At 44.2% G+C, this 24,408-nt stretch overlaps 1 protein-coding gene and 1 non-coding gene across 2 annotated transcripts in view; both read right to left on the bottom strand.

Annotated features, from left to right (window-relative positions):
* Smarcc1 (SWI/SNF related, matrix associated, actin dependent regulator of chromatin subfamily c member 1) overlaps positions 1-22,420 on the bottom strand; it is a 101,551-nt gene extending 79,131 nt beyond the window's left edge. Inside the window, exons 1-6 of the mRNA XM_042665919.1 lie at positions 22,115-22,420; positions 19,573-19,692; positions 12,607-12,692; positions 8,874-8,955; positions 5,147-5,239; positions 2,096-2,165 (exon numbers count right to left, since the gene is read on the bottom strand). Of these exons, the coding sequence (XP_042521853.1) occupies positions 2,096-2,165; positions 5,147-5,239; positions 8,874-8,955; positions 12,607-12,692; positions 19,573-19,692; positions 22,115-22,330 (667 nt within the window). The 5' untranslated portion in view covers positions 22,331-22,420. The remainder of the gene's footprint in view (positions 1-2,095; positions 2,166-5,146; positions 5,240-8,873; positions 8,956-12,606; positions 12,693-19,572; positions 19,693-22,114) is intronic.
* Positions 6,116-6,219, bottom strand: LOC122095757. Its single transcript, XR_006145191.1, has one exon. It is a non-coding gene; the product is annotated as a U6 spliceosomal RNA (small nuclear RNA).
* Positions 22,421-24,408: the final 1,988 nt, after the last annotated feature.

Raw genomic sequence — 24,408 nt, 5'->3', positions numbered from 1 at the left:
GCTTAAGTGGTAGAGTGCTAGCCTTGAGCACAAAGAGCTTCAGGGACAGCATCCAGGCAGAGTTCAAGCCCCAAGACTGGCAAAAAAAAAAAAAAAAAAAAAGAAAGAAAAGAAAGAGGGGAGAGGGAGGGAAGAGGGGAGAGTGGGGGGGTTGAGGGGGGAAAGAGGAAGGAAAATATATGGCTGCTTCAAGTAGATCTCCAGCTGAGCAAGCAAAACAAACAAGAACATGAGGCCCTGAATTCAAATCCTAGTAACCACTAAAACTTAAGAAGAATCTTTGGGGCTAAGAAGGTGGCTTAGTGGTAGAGTGCTTGCCTAGCATGCATGAAGCCTTAGGTTTGATTCCTCAGCACCATATATACACAGAAAAAGCCAGAAGTGGTGCTGCAGCTCAACTGGTAAGCATGCTAGCCTTGAGCACAGAGAGGCTCAGGGACAAAGCCCAGGCACGCAGTTCCAGCCCCAGGACCTGGGGTAGGGGTGAGGAGGAGGGTGTCTTTATAGGGCACTGTTGGCTCACACTTGTAAGTCTAGGTACTCAGATCTTGGTTCAAAGCCAGTCACAGCAGAAGTCATTAAGACTCCTAGGTCCAATTAACCAGCTGTGGCTTGGGTGGTAGAGTGCCAGCTGTGAGAAAGCTGAAAATACAAAGTCTCTGGTTCAAGCCCAGTGTAACAGCTTTCTGGGCAACTGCACAAGGGACTGGCTTCAGTCTCATTTAACTTTGTAGCACTAATAGAAAATCAGCATACTTGGGATGCCTGAGAGCCAAGGAGAACAAAAGATAATCCAGCAGAAAGCTGCACCAGAGCACTTGCAGTAGCACAGATGGACACCAGAGGGAGAAATGATTATAATCTGCTGTCTGAGAAATAAGTAAACCTCTCAATTTAAAAAAATCATGGAGAAGCCCAGGGATGATGGTTCACACCTCTCATTCTAGCTACTGTGGAGGTTGAGATCCAATGATCACCGTTCAAAGCCAGTCCGGGCAATAAGGCCTGTGAGACTCTTATCTCAACTACCAGAAAACCAGAAGTGGCGCTGTGGCTCAAACTGGTAGAGCACTAGCCCTGAGCAAAAGAGCTTAGGGGCAGCTCCCAGGCCCTGAGTTCAAGCCCCAGATTCAAGTGGTGCTGTGGCTCAAGTGGTAGAGTGCTAGCCTTGAGCTGGAGAACTGAAGGACAGCACCCAGGCCCAGAGTACAGGCCCTACCATCAACAAAAAAAAGAATGAAAGAAAAAAAAAAAAAGAAAAAGAAACTCAGTGAGAGGGGCTAGGAATATGGCTTAGTGGTAGAGTGCTTGCCTAGCATGCATGAAGCCCTGGGTTGGAGTCCTCAGTTCCACATAACAGAAAAAGCTGCAAGAGGTCTGTGGTTCAAGTGTTAGTGTGCTAGCTTTGTGCAAAAGCAGCTCAGGGATAGAGCCCAGGCCCTGAGATAAAGGCCCAGGAGAGCCAAAGAAAAAAACAAAAAAAAGAATGGCATTTTCACAATAAAAAAAAGAAAGGAAAAGAAAAGAAAAACTCAGTGAGCTACAAAAGAACACTGATCCTAAGCACAATTCCGAACAACAGAACATAAGGATATAAAAAGAGGGAAAAGAGCTGGGTGATGGGGTAGCTCATGCCTATAATCCTAGCTACTCGGGAGACTGAGATCTGAGGATCACAGTTCAAAGCCAGCCAGGGCAGGAATGTCTGTGAGACTCTATCTCCAATTAATCACCAGAAAACTGGAAGTGGCATCTTGGCTCAAGTGGTAGAACTCTTGCCTTCAGCTAAAGAGCTGAGAGACAGCGCTCAGGCCCAGAGTTCAAGAAAACAGACAGTAACGGGCACTTTAAAAAGCTGACTTGAAAGATAGTGTGATGGTATAATCCAGAAGACTGAGGCAGGAAGATCATGAATTCAAAGCTGCCTTGGGCTATATGGATAGTTCCAGGCCAGCCTGGATACAAACCAAATTGCTCTTCCGGAAACACAGTGAGTAAGCAAGAAGTAAATAAATGGCTATATTGTTTAAACCTTTTGGCTATGACATGAAAGATACTTATGAGCTTACAAATTCATAAGCAAATATTAACTTACCATCCTCTTGTGAGGAAGGATATGGATAAATGTGGTGGGAAGCTTTTGACTTCTCATCAGTAAATGTTCCCTAAAAAGTAAATTTACAAAGTAACATCAAAAGAAAGCACATGGCAAGGAAACTATCAGATGTTAGATACAAATTCCACAAAATTTGTAACAGTACTATTTTACTTATATTTTGATATACACACATATCAACTTGACCTATAGATACAGCATGTAACATATGAAATGACACATGTGTCCGTGTACACACCTGCTGTCATTTCCAGAGAACTAATATAAAAACTAAAGTTAAGACACGGCTAAGGCCCAGGCTAAAATACTGAATGCAGTCTCCAACACAATTTGGAAACCTTTAGACCAAAAAGCATTCTAGAGACCATATGAATGACCTAAGCCAGTAACAGTCTCCAGATGCAGTGACAAGGTAATATAAAGGCCTTTAACCACAACTGCAGGACAAATTAACTTCCTAAAGTTACACAGTAATTCACACTGCTGAGTACAGAAAAGGCAATGGGAAGAGTCATTCCTTGGATTTGAATACTATCAAAAGCACTTTTACTTGTACACAGGGTATCAGGGTATGGATGGCAAAACAAGTGTATCTGTCCCACCTATTTCATCAAGCTACATTGACTATGATAGACAGATGATGCATCATTTTTTCCTGCAATGTGATCCAACTTCTGCTAAAGACTTGATGCCTCTTCAACGAATCTAAAATTTTCACTTTATCACTTACATTAAGCAATGAACTTTTAGCTTGCTTTCTAGGAGTTTTGGAAGGCACATATTCACAAAATTAGGGCAGGAAAGCATTCATAGATTACCCAGTATTTTGTTAGTACTAGGGTTTAAACTCAGGGCCTCACACTAGCTAGACTGGCACTTAACTTTTGTGTGTGTGCGCTCGCACACAGGTTTTGGGTCTTGAACTCAGGTCTTGGGCACAGTCTCTGAGCTTTATAGTTAGTTCAAAGCTACCACTTGAGCCACAGCTCCACTCACAGCTCTTTTTTGGCAGGTAATTACAGATAAGAGTCTCACAGACTTTCCTGCTTGGTTTGGCATTGAACTTCAATCCTTAGATCTCAGTCTCTTGAGTAGCTATGATGAGTGTGAGCTATCAAGGGGCACTCACCTCTTGACCCACCCCACCAGCCTTTTCAGGCAGGGTCTTGATTTATGCCTGAGTTTGCTTCGACCTTAATAATTCTACTGGGATGACAGGGGTGTTCTACTGTGCCTAGCCACTGCGCTTCCTCTGTAGCTATTGGTAGAAAATGAGTCTTCTGAACTTTTATAATCTTGAACCATGATTCCCTGATCTCTGCAAAGGAAGTAGCTAGGATTATAGTTTAAGCCACCTCACCCAGCTAGACCACAGGTTGAAACACAACTGATGATAATGCAGAACTGAATGTGATATGTGCACGGGAATTTACATTTTAGCTTTAAAAATTCATTTTCTTTTTAAAAAATTTGTTAAAGGTGATATACAGAAGTCAGGTAATGAGTACATTTTTTTTTTGAACAGTGTCATCTGCCCTTGCTTTCTCCTTGTTTTCCCCTCCCCAAACCCCCTTACAAGTTGCACATTTCATGTTCGACATAGTGTCCAGTGAGTATCCCATCTGCATTTGTTCATCCTTTGTCCCACCATTTCTGTGCAGCTTTAAAAACTTTTTACTTATTGTTTCTTTCATCTTATCAAAATCAAATGTAATAAATCTAAAAGATAAAACGAACCTGCTGTACTTAGGTAAGTTTAAATGTAGTTCACTTCCTCCAATAAAGAATTCTGTCACAAACTTTGATTTTGCTGATTTCTCTGTGTGTGCTGGTCCTGGGGCTGAGGCGCCCTCCCTAAGCTTTTCTGCTAAAGGCTAGCACTCTACCAACCTGAGCCACAGGTTCAGTTACTTTTAGTAGTCAATTGGAGATAAAAGTCTCATGAGGGCCGGGCGCTGGTGGCTCACGCCTGTAATCCTAGCTACTCAGGAGGCTGAGATCTGAGGATCGCGGTTCAAAGCCAGCCCGGGCAGGAGAGACCGTGAGACTCCTATCTCCAATAAACCACCAGAAAACCAGAAGTGGCGCTGTAGCTCAAGTGGTAGAGCGCTCGCCTTGAGCTGAAGAGCTTAGGGACAACGCCCAGGCCCAGAGTTCAAGCCCCACGACCGACAAAAAAAAAAAAAGTCTCATGAGGGCTAGGAAGGTGGCTCAATGGTAGAGCGCTTGCCTTGCATGCATGAGGCCTTGGGTTCGATTCCTCAGCACCACATAAGCAAAAACAAAAAAGCCAGAAGTGGTGCTGTGGCTCAAGTGGTAGAGCGCTAGCCTTGAGCTGAAGAGCTGAGGGACAGCACCCAGGCCCAGAATTCAGGCCCCATGACCAGACACCCCATTCCTCCCCCCCAAAAAAATAAGTCTCATGAATTTCCTGTCCAGGCTGGCTTTCAAACCTCAATCTTGGTCTCCTGAATAGCTAGGATTACAGACATGAGGCACTGAGCAACAGGTATCCAGCAACTTTGGTGATATCCGTGATTTAGTGTGCTGTAATACAGATTACCTGTTTTTATTTTAATTCTATGCAAGTAGGAGAGCATACTTCAATATCAGACTGTGATGACTATATTAAATGCTGCTCTAGCCGGGCGCTGGTGGCTCACGCCTGTAATCCTAGCTACTTAGGAGGCTGAGATCTGAGGATCGAGGTTCAAAGCCAGCCCGGGCAGGAGAGACCGTGAGACTCCTATCTCCAATAAACCACCAGAAAACCAGAAGTGGCGCTGTAGCTCAAGTGGTAGAGCGCTCGCCTTGAGCTAAAGAGCTGAGGGACAGTGCCCAGGCCCAGAGTTCAAGCCCCACGACCGACAAAAAAAAAAAATGCTGCTCTGGAGGCGAATAATGAAAGAGGAAAAAAAGAACTCAAAGAGAAAACTTTCCTTTAATGCAGGTACATGCAGAAAACCAAACATATCACAGTAAACCTTTATTTGAGGTTTATTACTATACAATGTTTCTGGTGAGAATTACCTGGTGTCGTTTGATGATATCTTTCAATTTGTTAGCCAGCTTCAGATCAATGTCTGGAATGAGGTAGATGTTGGGTCTAGCCAGACAATTGTTCTAAGAAAAAAAAAAAAAGACATTGTTTAATTCTATTGTTTTTTAAATCATTTAACATTATTCATTATCTTAATGGCAAAAATGGCATTCAAACTCATTATTTCTTAATGGAAGATTATACTTTGAAAGTATGTAGAATATGAGAGTCTTATCTCAAACTAAAACTTCATTGTTTCAGCAGGCCATTTAAGACTATTCCCAGACCCTTCTCCGCAGGTGGCAGTCCCTGAACAAGAATATGCTAAGAATAATGACCTGAAATTTAGCACTTTTTCCATTAAGCTACTTTGCCATTATCAGATTAATGTTCTTGGTCACTGTTACTTAAATTTATCTTCTCAATCTAATGTAGCAGTATTTTTCAGCTACTTCGTTAAAGATGAAATTATAGCATTATCACAATAACAGAACATGCTGATTAACTCTTCAAATGATGAACAAAACTCAACAAAGCTCAAACAACAAATCAATTTTTTTTTTTTTGCTAGTCCTGGTGCTTGAACTCAAGCTAGGCATTGCCTGAGCTTTTCTTTTGCTAAGATTAGCACTCTACCACTTAAGCCACAGTGCATGCCACTTCTGGCCTTTCTATTTACGTGGTACTGAGAATCGAACCCAGGACTTCATGCATACTAGGCAAGCACTCTACCATTAAGCCACATTCCCAACCCAACAAATCCATTTCTTTCCAAAGTTACTGCCTACAGACAAAGAAGTTCTATACATTAGCTGTTTTTGTGCTGGTCCTGGGACTTGAACTTAGACTTAGGGCCTAGATGCTAGTGCTCTACCACTTGAGCCACAGCTCCACTTTTGGCTTCCTTACCCTCACCCCACCCCACTCACAATGTTTACTGACAGATAAAATCAGGGCATGAAAATATGGAATGCTTCACACCTCTGTTGTCATCCTTGCTTAGGGGCAAAGCCAATCTTCTCTGTATTGTTCTAATTTTAGTATCTGCGCTGCTGCAATGAGCCTAACTTTTGGCTTTTTTTGGTGGTTAATGTAGGTAAGTATCTCATGGACTTTCCTGCCCAGGGTGGCTTCGAACCACAATCCTCCTGAGTAGCTATGCTTACAGGCTTGATACACCAGTGCCCAGCTTACACATTCGTTTTTGTTAGAGACCTTTCTTCAGAAACGCTAACTCAGTGAGCATTTAAAAATTACACCAGCCAGGCGCTGGTGGCTTGCACCTGTATTCCTAGCTACTCAGGAGGCTTAGATCTGAAGCTTGTGGTTCAAAGCCAACCCGGGCAGGAAAGTCCATGAGACTCTTATCTCCAAAAAAGCACTAGAAAACTGAAAGTGGTGCTGTATCTGAAGCGGTAGAGCGCTCGCCTCAGCTGAAGAGCTGAGGGATAGTGCCCAAGCCCTAACTAAGTTCAAGCCCCACAACCCACACACACACAAAAATACTAGTTCAGGACTGGGAAGGTGTCAGTGGTAGAATGCTTGCCTGGCATGCATGAGGCCCTGAGTTTGATTCCTCACCACATAGGCAGAAAAAGCCAAGAGTGGCACTGTGGCTCAAGTGGTAGAGAGCTTGCCTTGAGCTGAAGGGCTGAGGGACAGCGCCCAGGGCCAGAGTTCAGGTCCCACGACTGACAAAAAAAATAAATAAAAAATACTAGGTCAGCAGAATGGCTGTGTGGCATGATAGAGTGCTTGCTTAGCACAAGTTCTGGATCTCAATCATTAACACCACACACACATACAAAAAAAAGATAAGCGAAGTGGGGGAGGGAAATGGGCCTGGCACTTGTGGCTCTCACCTATAATTCTAACTACTCGGGAGGCTAAGATCTGAGGATTGAAGTCTGGAAGCCAGCCAGGACAGCAAAATCTGTGAGACTCTTATCTCCAAATTAACCCTCAGAAAACTGAAAGTAGCTCTGTGGCTCAAAGTGGTGGTAGAGTGCTAGCCTTGAATAATGAAGCAGCTCAGGGACACCATGCAGGCCCCGAGTTCAAGCCCCATGATCACCACCACTAACAACAAAAAAAAAGATGGGGGGGGGGGGTAGGGAGAAAAAAGACAGGGGAAGGGAAGAAAGAAGGAGACTTGGAAATACAAAAAAATAAAGCCTTCTCTCATTCTGAGATTATCTAGTTAGGAAAATAAAACATAGAAGACATAACCATAGAACCAATCTAAAAACATTGACAATACAATCAAATAACTGGTACAGTGGATGAGACAGTGTTTATATAAATGAAAAAACAAAGGATAAAAATAGTAAGGGAGTTGTGGGGAGCAGTACTTTCTTGCTAGGCAAGCAATTGTTCTTGCCAGGCAAGCGTTCTACTATTTGAGCCACTCCTCACGAACTTTTTTTTTCCTTTTTGGTTGGTTATGGAGCTTGAACTCTGGGCCTGGGTGCTGCTCCTCAGCTCTTCAGCTCATGGCTAGTACTCTACCACTTAGTTTCCTGGTGATTAACTGGAGATAAGAGGCTCATGGACTTTCCTGCTGGGTTTTGAACAGTGATCCTCAGACCTCAGCCTCCTGAGTAGCTAGATGAGATCTTTCTTAAAAATAACCATGTATGGGCTGGGCAGGTGAATCAGTGGTAGAGCGCTTACCTTGCATGCATGAGGCCCTGGGTTCGATTCCTCAGCACCATATAAGCAAAAAGAAAAAAGCTGAAAGTGGCGCTGTGGCTCAAGTGGTAGAGTGCTAGCCTTGAGCTGAAGAGTTGAGGGACAGCGCCCAGGCCCAGACTTCAGGCCCCACGACCGGACCCCCTCCCCCCCCCCCCCAAAAAAAACACCAAAACATGTAAAAATAAAGAGTTCATGCTGGAGACCAGTGGCTCACGCTTTCCTGGGCAGGAAAGACCATAAGACTCTTATTTCCAATAAACCACCAGAAAACTGGAAGTGGTGCTGTGGCTCAAGTGGTAGAGCGCTAGCCTTGAGCTGAAGAGCTGAGGGACAGTGCCCAGGCCCAGAGTTCAAGCCCCAGACCCACCAAAAAAACAAACAAACAAAAATCTCAATTTATGTCTTGACTCGCCTGGGCTTAAATCTTACTTGTGATCCCTACACTGCTGAAAATAATAGGCATGATGAACCACTGCACCAGCCACTAGGTGAGTCTTTGGAATTTGTTTACCTCAGTTGGCCTCAAACTTCAACCCCATGATCCTAGCCTACCAAGGAGATAAGACTACAGGGTTGAACCACCTTGACCAGCTGCTACAGAGGGGAAATGAATAAAGAAAAATAGCACGGATTCTTTTTACCAGAAATCTAAGATCAATAGTCTTAAAATGACAATCTCAGACAACTCATTTAAGAAAAATCTTCCACTGGTCATTTGGCAATCCAATATCACCAACCTAACACACACATAACTCTTTTCCTCCCCCTGCCCCCCACACATTAAGTTTGAACTCAAGATCTCATATTTATTCAGCTGGCATTATATTTGAGTCACATCTCAAGTCTCTGAATTTCTTCCTGATCATTTTAGAGATGGACTCTCTTGAACTTTTCTGAATGGGCTGGCTTCAAAGAGTGATTTTCCAGATCTCATTCAACCTCCTGAATAACTGAGTATAGGCATAACCCACAGGGACCCATCTTAAAGTATACTTTGCACAAAATATTAATTTTCCAACTTACCTGCACCAATGTTTTTTCAATATTCATAAACATTTCAACATTGCGATCCATTCGAGATGGATTTTGTAGATCAAATCTCCTCCTAAAACAGAAAAAAAATAGTAATTAGTTTGTCTTAATAAACCGAGAAAAGTGAAGACGATTCAGAATCCAATTAAAATTAGAAAGACTTAGAAAAACAATCCTTGGTAGTACACTCAGTGTCAGTCACACACAAAAAATGACATTAAAAGCTACCCAAGTCAAAATAAAGTACCAATTCTCTAAAGGATCCTGGGAATTAAATTTATAAATTTCACTTAGCAGTATGGTCTTAATGTCTACATTCTATGGGGGAAAAAAGGTGTTCTTTGACCCTACTGTTTTCCTAAATGTGCTCAAACTCATCTAACCTTTCCTGGGTAACTTTCTCCCTTATCTCTTTACATACCAATGAATAACATATTCTGTGTTGGGTTGAAACTCTTAGACTTTGATGACTGATGAGGGCTGTATATTCAAGCTGGGTTAGGTACTAATTAATCATACCACCTCCTTCAAACACAGTTTTATTAATCAAGGATCAACATCTTCAGTATAGTGATCTATTGTGATTTTAGTGAAAAGTTAAATCTTGCCAGGGCGCCCGTGGTTCACACTTGTATTTTTTTTTTTTTGGTCGGTCATGGGGCTTGAACTCTGGGCCTGGGCGCTGTCCCTCAGCTCTTCAGCTCAAGGCGAGCGCTCTACCACTTGAGCCACAGCGCCACTTCCCACACTTGTAATCCTATCTACTTAGGAGACTGAGATCTTAGGATCATAGTTCAAAGGTAGTACAAGTAGTAAAGTCCGTAACACTTTTTTTTTTTTTTTTTTTTTGGTTGGTTGTGGGCTTGAACTCAGGGCCTGGGCACTGTCTCTGAGCCTCTTTGTACTCAAGGCCAGTACTGTACCTCTGGAGCTATAGCACCATTTCCCTGTAAGACTCTTATGTCCAATTAAGTACCAAAAAGCTGGAGGTGGAGCTGTGGCTCAAGTGGTAGAATGCTAGCTTTGAGCAAAAATGCTTAAGGATGGGCTAGAAATGTGGCTAATAAGTGTACAGTGCTTGCCTAGCATACATGAGGCCTCCAGGTACAGTACCACATAAACAGAAAAAGCAAGAAATGGAGCTCTGACTCAAGTGATGAGTGCTAGTCTTAAGCAAAAAGCTCAGGGACAGTGCCAGGGACTGGCCAAAAAAAAGAAAAAGAAAAAGCTCAAGAACAGTGCTTAGGCCGAGTCCAAGCCCCAGAATGAGTATAAAAAGTTAAATTTTTAATGAAAGGTATATATGTTTAAAGTTCAGCACAATGTTTATGATTAGTACACAGTGAGGGATTTAACCCAAGACCTTGCTCATTTTAGGTAAGCCCACAACCAATGAGTTACAGCCTCAGCCCTAGTAATAATTTCTGAAACCATTACTACCATGTACTGGGTAAAATTGTAAGTGGTATGTATTCCAGGGCTCACACTCTTAACTTGCCTGTCAGTCTAGTTTTATCCTGGAGATATTTTCCTCACTTACAAGAATGTCTTCTTCCTAAACTCTCTTTTCAAGACTGTCATCACTCACTCAATAGCCTTCACACACACCATGGCTTCCAGAATTGGTTCACGTGTTACTTCCTCTGTGAAGCTTCTTGTCTTCTTTCATGTTTAGACTCTCCTTAAAGTCCCCTAACAAAACCATCTTGTTACTAAAGCAATGGAGTAAGGGTTTTAAAGACAAAGATTAGGTTCTGATCATTTTTCTATTAACTTGATTCTTCTTAACCCCATCCTTTTCTTCTTTTAAGTGAGTGAAGAAGTAAAGATTTTACTTACATGTATCCATCTAAAATACCTTAAATCTTTCCTAATAAAAATGTCTCACTGTGCTGTCCCTGAAGACTCAAATCAAATCCCACAATATGTGATGTAGGAAGTTATTACCTTTCAGATTCTTTCCTCAAAAAATCAGCTCAGGGGGCTGGGAAGGTGGCTCAGTGGTAGAGCGCTTGCCTTGCAAGCATGGGGCCCTGGGTTCGATTCCTCAGCACCACATAAAAGCAAAAACAAAAAAGCTGGAAGTGGTGCTATGGCTCAAGTGGTAGAGCGCTAGCCTTGAGCTGAAGAGCTGAGGGACAGCGCCCAGGCCCAGAGTTCAGGCCCCACGACCAGACTGGCCCCCCCCCCCCCCCAAAAATCAGCTCAGGAATTGGAATTACAAGCAGAATAAGGAGTTAGTGAAACGTTGTACCTGACAATGTAGATACTCAAGCACACTGGGGATCCCAGATTAGGGGCAGTCTGGTGAGAGGTGCAACACCAGAGCTGAATGGAGAATTGGAAAACATAAAGATAGCTCTACTAACAGCTAACTCTTATGCTCACTTAATTTAGTAAACACCTAAGCCCCATTTCAGAAGTTCTAGCAAACATGGGTATACCCATATCACTTTCTGTTTACCATGAGTAAAGCATTTAATTGTAAATTGCTTCTGATAACAGATCTGAATGTTTACTGGCATTTCCCTGAAATATTGTACTGGGATAATTAGCTTTAGTTTGATAAACTACAGGGATGAGAATGTAGATCTGAGGTAGAGTGTTTGCCTAGCATGTACAGGGCCTTAGATTAGATCAGCACTGACAGAAGAGGGGAAAAAAGTAATCAAACTAAGACACAAATTCAATTCCCTGTAGATATGCTAATATTATCAACTTCCATTAAAAAAAAAAAGACCAAATACCAAAAGCTTCACTGCATTCTAGTTCCTTCCACTCAGCCACTATTGAAGGTGCAGTTAGCATCCTGAAACTTAGAACCACCAGCAGTAAACATTCTATAATCCCAGTAGCTGAACTGTACACTAGGATGGAAGTTCCATAGTTCAAGAAAATAAAGGAAGAAATAGCATCAAGAGATAAAGAAAGAATGAATGGAGCCAGACTGTGGATCACCTGGGATTCAAAACCTATCTCCACCACTTATCGGGGCTAATTCCTAGCTAGATTCCTTTCATCTATACTGATGGCAAAGTGGAGATATGTTTAGAAAGCAAACCTCACTGAAACACTTACGACTACTATCTCTCAGCTTCTTTACATAATGATATAACAAGTTAAAATACACAAATACAGGTGGGCACCAGTGGCTTACGCCTATAACCTTAGCTACTCAGGAGGCTTTGAGATCTAAGGATTGTGGTTGGAAGCCAGCCCAGGCAGGAAAGCCCAGGAAAATCTTACCTCTTTAATTAACCACTAAAAAGCTGGAAGTAGCACTGTGCTCAAGTGGTAGAGTGCTATCCTTAGGCATAAAAGCTCAGGGACAGCGCCCAGGCCCTGAGATCAAGCCCTAGCATAGGCACCAAAAACAAACCCCAATGCATGTATTTCATTGTTAGTTTATCTTCCGGTGTGCTAGTACTGTACACTTGTTATCTATATATAATTACATATAGGACTTGATTGAGGCAAAGGATGTAGCAGTAGTAGATGCAGGACTCTGTATTCAATCACCAAAATAAATAACTTATCTAATAAATACAGTCATTGTTTAACTATAGTAATTTGGATGTAGGAACAAAGTAAACTAGGTTCTTAATAAAAACTTACCTTGCACTTAACTACAATGTGCTTACAAAATGTTCTAACATTATACAAAGAAATATAATTTTACACTAAGGAACTTAGTGTAAACATGCAAATAAATAGTGAAACTTACCATCCCTGTTCATTTTTGTATTTGTAAGCAGCCCCAAGAATGTGACACAAGGTACCTCCAGCTTTAAAATCCATGAAACATTTTGCCTAAAATGATACAAATTACATGTAAGAAAAATAAAGGCTCTTACTAAAATTACTCATGTCTAAATTCTAAGTTTTATAAACCTGCAAGACTTAAGTGATTGCTGCTTCTTCCATGAAAAAACTAAGGTACAAAGAAATTTTACTAAAAATGGATACTACCATCTTTTATTTTTTTTGGTCAGTCGTGGGGCTTGAACTCTGGGCTTGGGCGATGTCCCATCACTCTTCAGCTCAAGGCGAGCGCTCTACCACTTCAGCCACAGGGCCACTTCAGGTTTTCTAGTGGTTTATTGGAGATAAGAGTCTCAGGGAGTTTCTTGCCCAGGCTGGCTTTGAATTGTGATCCACAGATCTCAGCTTCTTGAGTAGCTAGATTATAAACGTGAGCCACTGGCACCAGGGCTACTGCCATCTTTTTAAATTCCATTAACATAATATTGTGAATAAATAGTGTATGAAAGGATACAAAATATTTGAAAAAGAACACCAAGGGAAAAAAAATCAATGATTCATGATCAATTCTACTTTATTGTAACTTTAAATTTTGATATCGTAAAACATATAGCCAGTCACCAGTGGCTCATACCTGTAATCCTAGCTACTCAAGAGGCTGAGATCTGAGGACTAAGTCAAAGCCAGGCTAGGCTATAAAGTCTCTGAGATTCTTATCTTCAATTAACTACCAAAAAGCTAAAAGTGGTAAGGTAGAGTAATTAATAGCCTTGAGCAAAAAGCTCAAGGATAGCACCCAGGTCTTGAGTCCAAGCCCTCAGACCAAAGCATGCATAAAAGATGCACACAGGCATGTATACATGCAGACATACAATAACAACAATAATTTTTTAGACTTGTCTGCCTGGACTGGCATTATACCATGATTGTCAGATCTCAATCTCCTGAGTAGTCAGGATTCCAGATGTGAGCCACTGACTGGCTAGCCATATTTTTTCTTTAAAAACAATTAAAAATAATCCACCGTAAATGACTACATAATTTCAAATTTCTAAGAAAACAGCAAAACAGGAATAGTGGGGCTGGGAAGGTGGCTCAGTGGTAGAGCGCTTGCCTTGCATGCATGAGGCCCTGGGTTCAATTCCTCAGCACCACATAAGCAGAAAAAGCCAGAAGTGGCACTGTGGCTCAAGTGGTAGAGTGCTTGTCTTGAGCTGAAGAGCTCAGGGACAGTGCCCAGGCCCAGAGTTCAAGCCCAGGACTGGCAAAAAAAACCAAACCAACAGGAATAGTGTTACAACCCTGTAAGCTAAGCACTCAGGAGGCTGAGGCAAAAGTCCTGAGATCAAGGCCAGCCTGGGTTTACATTCAGGAATATATGTCTGGGCAGCTGAAGTAGACTATCTTATCTGGTCCAATTTTTCTTTCCATGTTTTGAAATACTTCTGCTATAGCAAGATATAAGAGTAGACCCATTCAAATAAAGCAAGCATACATTCTATATACCACTCAAGAATAAATACAAAGCATAGTGATACCTATAAAAAGGAAATTTTATCCCTGGAGGAAATGGGCTTTACGCTTGAGGAAGGGATATGGAAGACTTTCTAGATTGTTGGCAATGTCTGAATTCTGGGATGGGGTCAGAGAAGAGAAAGGGAGAGGTAAAGAGGTTTTGCTGACAACCTAAGAAAGTGCCCTGCCACTGAGCTACATTTCTAGGCCAGCAATGTTCAAATTTTGATCTGAATGGGATTTAAATAAGTATTCTCTCATTTAGTCAAAATGTGTTTTATTCAGCTGGGCACCAATAGCTCACAACTAGAATCCTACTCAGGAGGCTGAGGAATTCTAGTTTGTAACTAGCCTGGGCAGGAAAGTCCAAGAGACTTATCTCCAATTAACTGCCAAAAAAAGCCAGAAATGGTGCTGTGGCTCGAGTGGTAGACCACTAGCCTTGAGTACAAAAGCTCTGCACAGTACCTAGACCCAGAGTATAAGCCCCAGGCCTGGCAAAAATAAATAAAAATTGTTTTATTCATTTTCTGCACACTCATTATCTAGACACCATTTCACTTAAATGACTGCTTGTATTGTTCTCGTTAGGGTTGTAATCTGCAAACTGAAAGTCTCACTTTCAATGCACAGACCACCACCTATATTCTTTCTATGCCTACTTTCCCCAAGGTAGCCTCTTCATTTCAAAATTCATACAACGGGGGAAAACTTCTTTTAATTACAACTTCAATAACTTTTTAAAGCTTAAGGGCAAGTTTAAAAACTTGGATATCACGGCCTATGTGATGTAGCTCAGTTTAAGAATGTTTGCTTAGGAGCTGGGAGCCAGTGGCTCATGCCGGTAATCCTAGCTACTCAGAAGGCGAGCTCAAAGCCAGCCCAGGCAGGAAAGTCCATGAAATTCTTATCTCTAATTAACCACCAGAAAGCTGGAAATGGCACTATGGCTCAAGTGGTAGAGCGCTCACCTTGAGCTGAAGAGCTCAGGGACAGTGCCCAAGCCCAGAGTTCAAGCCCCACAACCACCACCACCAACAAAAACAATGTTTGCTTACTATGTAAAAGACCCCAAGTTTGATTTTCGCAGCACTACAATAAGGGTATGCTTTAGGGGATACTGCTTAACCACATTTTAAATCTCTTTAGTCACTTTTTTTTTTGGCATGAGCCACCAGCACCCAGTTTTTGTGGGGTTTTTTTGGGCGGGGTGTGTGTGTGTGTGTGTGGTGTGTGTGTGGAGGGATTGGTTGTGGGGTTGAACTCAGGGCCTGAACTCTAACACTTTGAGTCACAGCTCCACTTTTGGTTTTCTTGGTGGTTCAATGGAAATGAATCTCATGGACTTTCCTGTCCAGGCTGGCTTTGAACCACAACCCTCAGATCTCAGCCTCCTGAGTAGCTGGGATTACGTCTTTAATCACTTTTCAAATGTGTATATATATATATATATAATTTTATTATTATCACTAAGGTGTTTTACAGAGGGATTACCAGTTCATAAGTCAGTTAATGAGCATATATATTTTTTTTTGTCATCCCTCCCTTCCCTTTCCCCTAACTATCCTTCAACAAATCTTCTGTCACTTTTTGTTGCTGTTGTTTTGGTGGTCCTACAGATCAATCTCAGAGCCTTGGCAAAAACTAGGCAAGCACTTTATCACTTACTTCTTACTTTATTCCTCCTTCACTTTCAGGGGCAGGGAAACTTTTTCTGCCAAGGGGCATCTGGATATTTATAGTGCTATTCTCAGGCCAAATAAAATGATCAATATCAGCAGATGGGCTGTGTGGGCAGCTGACAAGAGGCATATGTATCTGTCCTGTCACTTAACACATGGTTTTGTGGGCCTTATACTTGAAAGTTCTCTGCCCCTGCTAGACTGAGATTCACCATCCTGTAATATAGGTCTCACTTAAGCTTTATTGTTTGTTTGTTTCTTTCTTTCTTTCTTTATGCTGTTGTCGGTCATGGGGCTTGAACTATGGGCCTGGGTGCTGTCCCTCAGCTCTTCAGCTGTACCAATTGAGTCACAGCGCCACTTCCAGTTTTCTGGTGGTTAACTGAAGATAAGAGTCTCATGGACTTTCCTGCCCCAGCTAGCTTTGAACCATGATCCTCAGATCTCAACCTTCTTCTGAGTAGCTAGGATTACAGGCCTGAGCCACCAGCGCCTAGCTAGCTTTATTGTTTCTTAAATATATCCACTTTAAAAGGGAAACAAAAATGATTCTATGGTGTTTTTATACTTATGTGCGCGCGCGCGCGCGCGCGCGCGCGCGCGCGCACACACACGCACACACACACACACACACACACACACACACCTTGCAGAAATTAGGGGAAGATTAGTTTTGTTTTGTTTTTAGGAGGGAGGGAGCTGTACTGAGGATTGACTCGGGGTCTTGTAGGTGTACCATTTGTACCAAACCCTCAGTCCAAGAGTTTTTATGTATAGCAGAAATACAAAACTCAGTTGTGTCTATGCAACATATTTTTAGCCTTACATAATCTTTTTCAGAGCTGGGAACATGGATTGTCTAGTATGTATGAAGCCCTGGGCTCAATTTTCCTCAGTACCACATAAACAGAAAAAGCCAGAAGAGGTGCTGTGGCTCAAGTGGTAGAGTGTTAGCCTTGAGCAAATGAAGCTCAAGGACAGTACCCAGGCCTTGAGTTGAAGCCCTAGGAGTGGCAAAAACAAAATCCTTTTTCTTGTTAAGCTGGATGCTGGTGGGTCACACTTGTAACCCTAGCAGCTCAGGAGGCTGAGATCTGAGGATCTTGGTTTAAGGTTCAAAGCCAGCATAGGCAGGAAAGGCCATGAGACTCTTATCTCCAATTAACCACCAAGAAACTGTAGTGCAGCCGTGCCTCAAAGTGGTAGAGTGTTAGCCTTGAGCACAAGAGTTCAGAGACAGCATCCAGGCCTGAGTTCAAGCCCCATGTACCAAAAAAAGAAAAGAAGAGAAAAGAAAAGAAGCTCCACTTTGATTTTTAATGAATCAGCCCAAATAATTAACTCTTTTGTTGTTGTTGTTGGTTGTGGGGCCTGAACTCTGGGACTGGGCACTGTCTCTTGAGCTCTTCAGCTCAAAGCTAGGGCTCTACCACTTGAGCCACAGCACCACTTCCGGCTTTTTCTGCTTATGTGGTGCTGAGGAATTGAGCCCAGAGCCTCATGCATGTGAGGTAAGCACTCTACCACTGAGCCACCTTCCCAGCCCAAGTAATTTACTCTTATACTAGTATTATTTATTGAGGAAAAGAACTCTGTAAAACAAAGTTACATATTTCACTAAAATATTCTTTGCTTTTCTTAATTTTCTCTCTCCTTCCATCTTATTTTACACCATTAAACATGATATCCTTTTCATTTGGGAAAATGTAGAAACCTATTTTGAGAGGAAGGGAAGTACATCTGGTCCTACTGGCACTAAGCCATGAATTATTTTTAATTATGGCTTATGCCTAAAAATATTCTTCTCTAATCCTTAAACACTGCAAGTTAATATTGGTTTAGTTACTAGGAGTTAAATATCCTATGAAGAAAGCCCCCTGAAAATACTTGGGGACACCTGCATGGTTTTAATTATGAACATATTCCTAATGTGAAATCATGCTATGTAAATTATAGTATTATGTGTGTACTTTAGTATGCTATACTTGATAAAGTTTAACAAATACATATTACATTACAATGCTTTAAACAGAAACGTAAGTTTGAGAATTTTAATCCAGTTTTTAGTATAATAGGAAATAAGCACTCAATTATTTAAAAATAGAAAGACATGCCCCTTTCAAATGATTTAAGAAAAAATAAATATGTATATATACACAGAAAGAGAATGAATGATAAAGAAAAGTTAGAAAAATAAGCTGGGCACCAGATGCTCACACCTGTAATCTTATCTACTCAGGAGACTGAAATCTGAGGATTGTGGTTTGAAGCCAGCCTGGGCAGAAAAGTCAGTGAGACTCTTATCTCCAATTAACCACCAGAAAACCGGAAGTGGCACTGTCATTCAAAGTGGTAGAGCACTAGCCTTGAGGAAAAAAGCACAGAGACAGTGCCCAGGCCCTGAGTTCAAGCCCCACAACTCAACACCTCCCCACCACAAAAGAAAGTAAAAAAAAACCTCAGCAGATAGCAAAAGAAAAAATGCTGTTAAGTAAGTATGCTGAACTGATTACTCAACTGAGTAGTTCTCACTAATAAAAATAAGCAAGCTAGGCATTTATACCTGTAATCCCAACACTAGGAAGGATGAGGCAGAAGGATCCACAAGTTTTGAGACTAGTGTGAGAGCATCTTCTTCATAAAAAACATTTTTTTTCAGCAGGGTGTCAGTGGCTCATGCCTATAAACCTAGCTACTCAGGAGGCTGAGATCTAAGAATTGCAGCTCAAAACAAGACTAGGCAGGAAAGCCTGCGAGACTCTAATCTCCAATTAACTACCGAATAGCCAGTGGAGTTGTGGGTCAAGTATCAGAGCACTAGCCTTGAGCAAAAAGAGCTCAGGGACAGCATGGAGGTCCTGAGTTCAAACTCCAGGTCTGATGTGTACACAGGTGTGGACGGACACACACATACACACAAGCCTATTTTTCAGCAGGGTGCCAGTGGCCCATGCCTATAATCCTAGATACTCAGGAAGTTGAAAACCAGAGAGGATCACAGTTTGAAGCCAGTCCAAGCAGAGAAATTGTCAAGACTGCATGTCCAAAATAACCAGCAAAAAGCTAGGCTGATCTGGTCACTGGTGGCTCACTCCTGAAGGCTGAAGATCTGAGGATCCAAGTTCAAAGCTAGCCTGGAGACAAAGTCTGTGAGACTCTTATTTCCAATTACTGACAAAAAGCTGGATGTACAATTGTGGTTCGAGTAGTAGAGCACTAGCCTTGAGCACAAAAACCCAGGGATAACTCGCAGCCCAAGTTCAAGACCCAAAAAGACCATAAAAAAATAGCTAGGCTGGAGGTTAGTTAGTTGTGGGCAAACAAGCCCAGTAAGAGCAGAAAGCTCTGAGTTCAAGCTCTATTACCATCACAAAAATAAATTAAGGAAAAAAAAAAAAACAATATCCTTTAGCTGACTCTCTCTCTTTTTTGTTGGTTGTGGGGCTTGAACTCTGGGCCTGGCGCCTGAGCTCTTCAGATCAAGGCCAGCACTTGAGCCACAGCTCTACTTCCAGTTTTCTGGTGGTTAATTGGAGATACGGAGTTTCACAAACTTTCCTGCCCAGGCTGGTTTTGAACCACCACCCTCAGATCTCAGCCTCCTGAGTAGCTAGGATGACCACTGGCACCCAGCTTAGCTGACTCTCTTAGGCAGCAAGGTAATTCAGCCACCAGCTGCATCCAAGAGTACAGAAACTGAAGATGGCCTTGGAATAAGCTGATGTACTTACAGGGAGTTTGGTGAAGGCCGGGTTGGTGACATGCTTTCCAAAGGCATCTTCCTGGAACTGGAGAAGCTGTACTACCAATCCAGCCAGTGTTTTATTGGTAGGAGCATCTGCATGAACATACTGGAAGATAAAGACAGAGACTCAAAACCTAGCATAATCATTACAGGAGAAAAGTTTGCTGTAACTGTGACAAACTTACAGATGTATGAGATATATTCTCTGCTCGAAGGGAATTTAAAATCCCTGTACATACTTAAAATAGTTCAGCTAAGGCCCTGTGGCTTACACCTGTAATTCTGGCTACTAGGAGAAAGAAAAGGGAGGACCAAGGTTCAAAGCAAACAAGGCAAAAAAGTCAGTATAAAGCCCATCTCAAGAATAACAACACAAAAAGCTGAGTGTGGTGATGCATACTTTTGTCATCCTAGCTGAAAAGGAGGCAAGGAAGAGGAGGAGGAGGGTTGAAGTACAAGGCTAGCCCACACAAAGAAAAAAAAAAAAAGATCCTATCTGAAAAATAACTAACTAAAGCAGAAAGGGGTAGGACCAGGGCTCAATTGGAGTGCCAAGCAGGCACTGGCAGCTCATGTCTGTCATCCTAACTGCTCAGGTAGCTGAGAACTGAGGATCACGGTTCAAACCCATGATGTGCCAGATGCATCATGACAGACTCTCATCTCCAATTAACTACCAGAAAGTTGGAAGCAAAGGCATGGATCAAGCTGGTAGATCAACAGCCTAGAACATTTAAAAAAAAAAAGGTCAAACAAGAGTATAAGGCCTCGAGTTCTGAGTTCAAGCCGAAAAGCTTCACTGAATTTAAGGCCCAAATAACAATAACAAAGACCCAAAGTATTGTCTTAAGACGATGTAGTTTATTAGAATTAACAAATATTTTCATAGCATTTGATTCCCTTAGCCATTTCCAGCTATTGCCTACACACCAAAAAGCGACCAGTTTTTCACTGTATAAGGAGCAATATTTATTGCACTGGAGATAAGAAAAATCTACAGCTCAAATGTGACTTGGGGGTGGGGAGGGAGGAAAAGAGCATGAAAAGCACCTAAAAATGTATAATCAAAAGTACCCAACAAGCCTGGCCTTGATTAACAACTATCAAACACTAACACTTCACAGAGTTGTACACCCTAAGTAAGGAAGTTCTTAGACAAGTTTATCTTTTCATTAATTAACAAATATTTACTAGAGGCAAGGCATTAAGTACCACCCTCCTTCCAGAACAACATAGTGACCCAGCCTTTATTTACCCCAGTAGTTCAATGGCACACCACCAAATAATGCTCCCCAAATTTAGGAGGGGGCAGTCTTTCTGACTTATCTGCTTCAATAAATCACCCGAAGGTCTCGCTTCTGCACGTTTACCCAAAGAGAACTTAGTGGAGTAGGCTCCAGCACTAGAGCACCAGTCCAGCTTCCTACTAAGCTAGAGGCCCGGTCTGAACACTCAAGTAGCAACACAGGGGCCGGGCGGACACACGCCCACCCCACACTGATTTTAAACACAAACGGTTAATAAGCTAAGCTTAAAAAACACTGATTCAGCAGAATTTGTATAAATGAAGAAATTTCACCAATTTCACCAAAGGGGTAAATGTTACGAATAAAGAAAGGTGCTCTAGTAAAAAAAAAAAAAAAAAATAATAATATATATATATATATATATATACACACATTTATACACCGGGTTCTCAGGGAAGGCCTCCACGGGCATCATTAACTCTTGTGCTGGGGCCACACACATCATCCAAAAGTTGCAATGAAGTAAAAACCATCCTTAAAAAAAAAAATTATATATATACATACACACACATATATACGCACATATATAACATATATGCGTGTGTGTGTATATATATATGTATATGTGTGTGTGTGTGTGTGTGTGTGTGTGTGTGCAGTAGGTCTGCACTCCTAAGCAACACTGACCCATCAGCCTAACAGAATCCTACCGCGATCCACTTCCAGGAGCCCTGCGTCCGCAGTTCCTGCCACAAAACGACGGGTAGCAGAAGCCTGAGTGTAAAGCTAAAGACCTGCGAGCCCCGACACAAAATCTGCGTTTTTGTTTTAATTGTTTTTTTCTTGCCTTGGAACCGCTCACTTCCCCGCGGGTTAAACAAAAGAGGAAACAGGACTCACGGCCGGCGGGTGGGCCGGGCTCCGCCGGCACCCGCGGGGTCGCGCGGGCCGAGGGCTGCCCACCCACGTGCGTGGGCTCGCGGGGAAGCGGGGGGGAGGGGGGGGGGACGCGGGGCCGAGGACCCCGGCCGCCGCCGCCGCCCCCCCCCCGCCGCCGCCGCCCCCCCCCCGCCGCCGCCGCCGCCGCCTCCGAGCGGCCCGCGGGGGCGTGGCGAGCCCGGCGCCGGCCTTTTGTTGTCCCTCGTGGCGCGCGGGGGGAGGGGCGGCCCGCCAGGCCCGCCGCCGCCGCCGCCGCCGCCGCCTCCGACCCCCGGCGCCGCCAGCACCGGGCGCGCGACCTCCCCCCCCCCGCCTCCTCCCGCGGCGCGCGCGGGAACCCACCTTCTTGTAGTGCTTGCCCAGCCAGACCCGCACCGAGTCCAGCTGGGACACCGTGTCCGGGCTCTCCCAAAACTTGCTAGCCGGACCCCCGTCCTTCCGCCGGTAAATGGCCAGCCCCGCCGCCGCCGCCGCCGCGGCCGCCGCCGCCGCCGCCGCGCCCCCTGCGCCCGCCGAGCCCGCGGCCGCTCCCGGCCCGCCTCCCGCCGTCGCGGCCATCGTCGCCGTCCGTCGTCTCCACAGCCCCGACCCTCGCGGCTTTTCCCGTTCGCGCCCGCGCACCCGCGCGCGCGTAGCCGCCACCTCCGCCGCCGCCGCCACTGCCGCTCGGGCCCCGCCCAGCCAACCCGCTTCCGGCTCGGCGGCCTAGCCCCGCCCCCCTCCGGACGTCCGCGCTCCAACCGCCGCGAGGTGCGGAGGGGGGGGGGGAAATCCGCGGGGCCGGTCCGCGCATGCGCGCCGCCGCCGCCGCCGCCGCGCCCGCCCCTTCCGCCCGCCCGCCTCGGCGGGTCAGACACCCCTGCCGGCGACGGGTGGTTCTTTTGTTGTTCTTGTTTTTCCTTTCCTGCGCGTCCGGCTGTTCCGGGTGGGGCGTCGCGGAGCCGGTTGCCAGCCGTCAGGCGGGTCTGTATGTCTTGCTACCGCCAGAGAGAGGAGCTCGAGTGTGAGAAGCGTGTCGGGGGCAGAGCCCCTCCGGGGTGCCCAGTGTAGCCCGGGCCGGGGCGGGGGGGGGGGGGGGGGGGGGATCGGACCGCGTGGCCGCCGCCGCCGCGGGCCCCGGACCCCAGACCACCCGAGGGTGCTCGTGAGCACGCCTGGGAGCTCGGCCGGGCGCCGGGCACCGGGCGCCCGCCGTCCTGACGCCCGCCTCCTCCCCGGGCCGAATCGGGAAAGAAGAAACAGAGCCGTCACCCGCGGAAAACACCACTGGCGATGTGCCTCCGATTAATAGCCGAGCCCTGCCCGGGCCATTTTCAGTGGCTTACTGCAACAACCCACTCGGCAATCTCTCGCCACCACCAGCGCCGAGTTAGTACTTTGCTTGTGCATAGGAATGCATCCTTGGTGCCGGGTACGGGATCTGCCATCCGGCACGTGTTCAATTAAGTCTGTCAAGAAAGGCCTGCGGTTATTACGGACAGGAAAGATTTGACAGGATGATGCTGGCCATAGTGGAGTTATGAACGGGGTATTTCATCTCCTGGACAGCAAAGGCTTGTAAGCAATCCTGATTGAGTTCTTCGCGACCTTTCTTATAATAAGTAGACTATGATGAGAGAGGAAAGGACGTTCAGGCCACAGGAGGACAATTTAACGGGCATGGAACTAGGAAAGAATGTTTGGTGAAAGGCCATGAGTAGAAAATGAGAGGTAATTGGATTGTGGGCAGTAACCAAAAAATAAAAAAGGGAGGAGGGCGGTTGATCGGTAGTGGGGCTCGAACTCAGCCTAAGCACTGCCCCTGAGCTCTTCTGCTCAAGGCTAGTGTTCTGCTTAAGCCACAGCGCCACTTCCGGTTTTCTGGGGGTTAATTGGAGGTTAAGAGTCTCATCAATTTCCAGCCTGGGCTGGCTTTGAACCGCGATCCTCAGATCTCAGCCTCCTGAGAAGCTCACCCCACTATTTTTTTTTTTCCAGTGCAGGACCTGAAGCTTGAACTCGGGGCCTGGGCACTGTCCCTGAGGTGTTTTTTTTTTTTTTGCTCAAGGCTAGCACTCAACCACTTGAGCCAGGGCTCGACTTCTTACCTTTAGATGGTTAGAGCTAAGTCTCAGTCTCCTGAATAGCCAGAATTACAGGTGTGAGACTAGTGCCTGGCTCTCTCCTATATTTTAAAAATTGTTACTTAGGCATTGTGCAAAGAGGTTACAGTTCCATAAGTCAGGTAGTAAGTACCATGGTTCTTAGACAATGTCACACCTCCTTCCCTTTTCCCCATTTTTCCCTCCCATTCCTACCCATAAGTTGCATAATTCATTTTTTACATAGTGTATGTTGAATATGACTGCATTGTTCACCCTTCCTCCATTCCTGTTGCCCCTTTTGCCCCCCCCCACCAAAAACCCCACAAAACCAAACATGTTGCCATTTCGTTTTGATAAATAGTACTTTAGATGTTCAGAGGAGTTACCCCTTTGGGCTCTTCTACATTTATCATTCTTTAGTAAGTTTGTTGGTGTGCCTGATCCTCAAATCTTAGCCTCACGCTTGAACCACTAATGCCCAGACTATTAAAAAAAAAAAAAAAAAAGTGAAGAATTCTAGCTACAAAGGCTAAGATTTGAAGATCACAGTTC

Source organism: Dipodomys spectabilis, unplaced genomic scaffold, assembly GCF_019054845.1.
Source record: "Dipodomys spectabilis isolate Male_0828 unplaced genomic scaffold, ASM1905484v1 ptg000360l, whole genome shotgun sequence".
NCBI lineage: Eukaryota > Metazoa > Chordata > Mammalia > Rodentia > Heteromyidae > Dipodomys > Dipodomys spectabilis.
The sequence above is the reverse complement of the archived record's forward strand: the minus strand, read 5'-3'. Positions and strand labels throughout refer to the sequence as shown.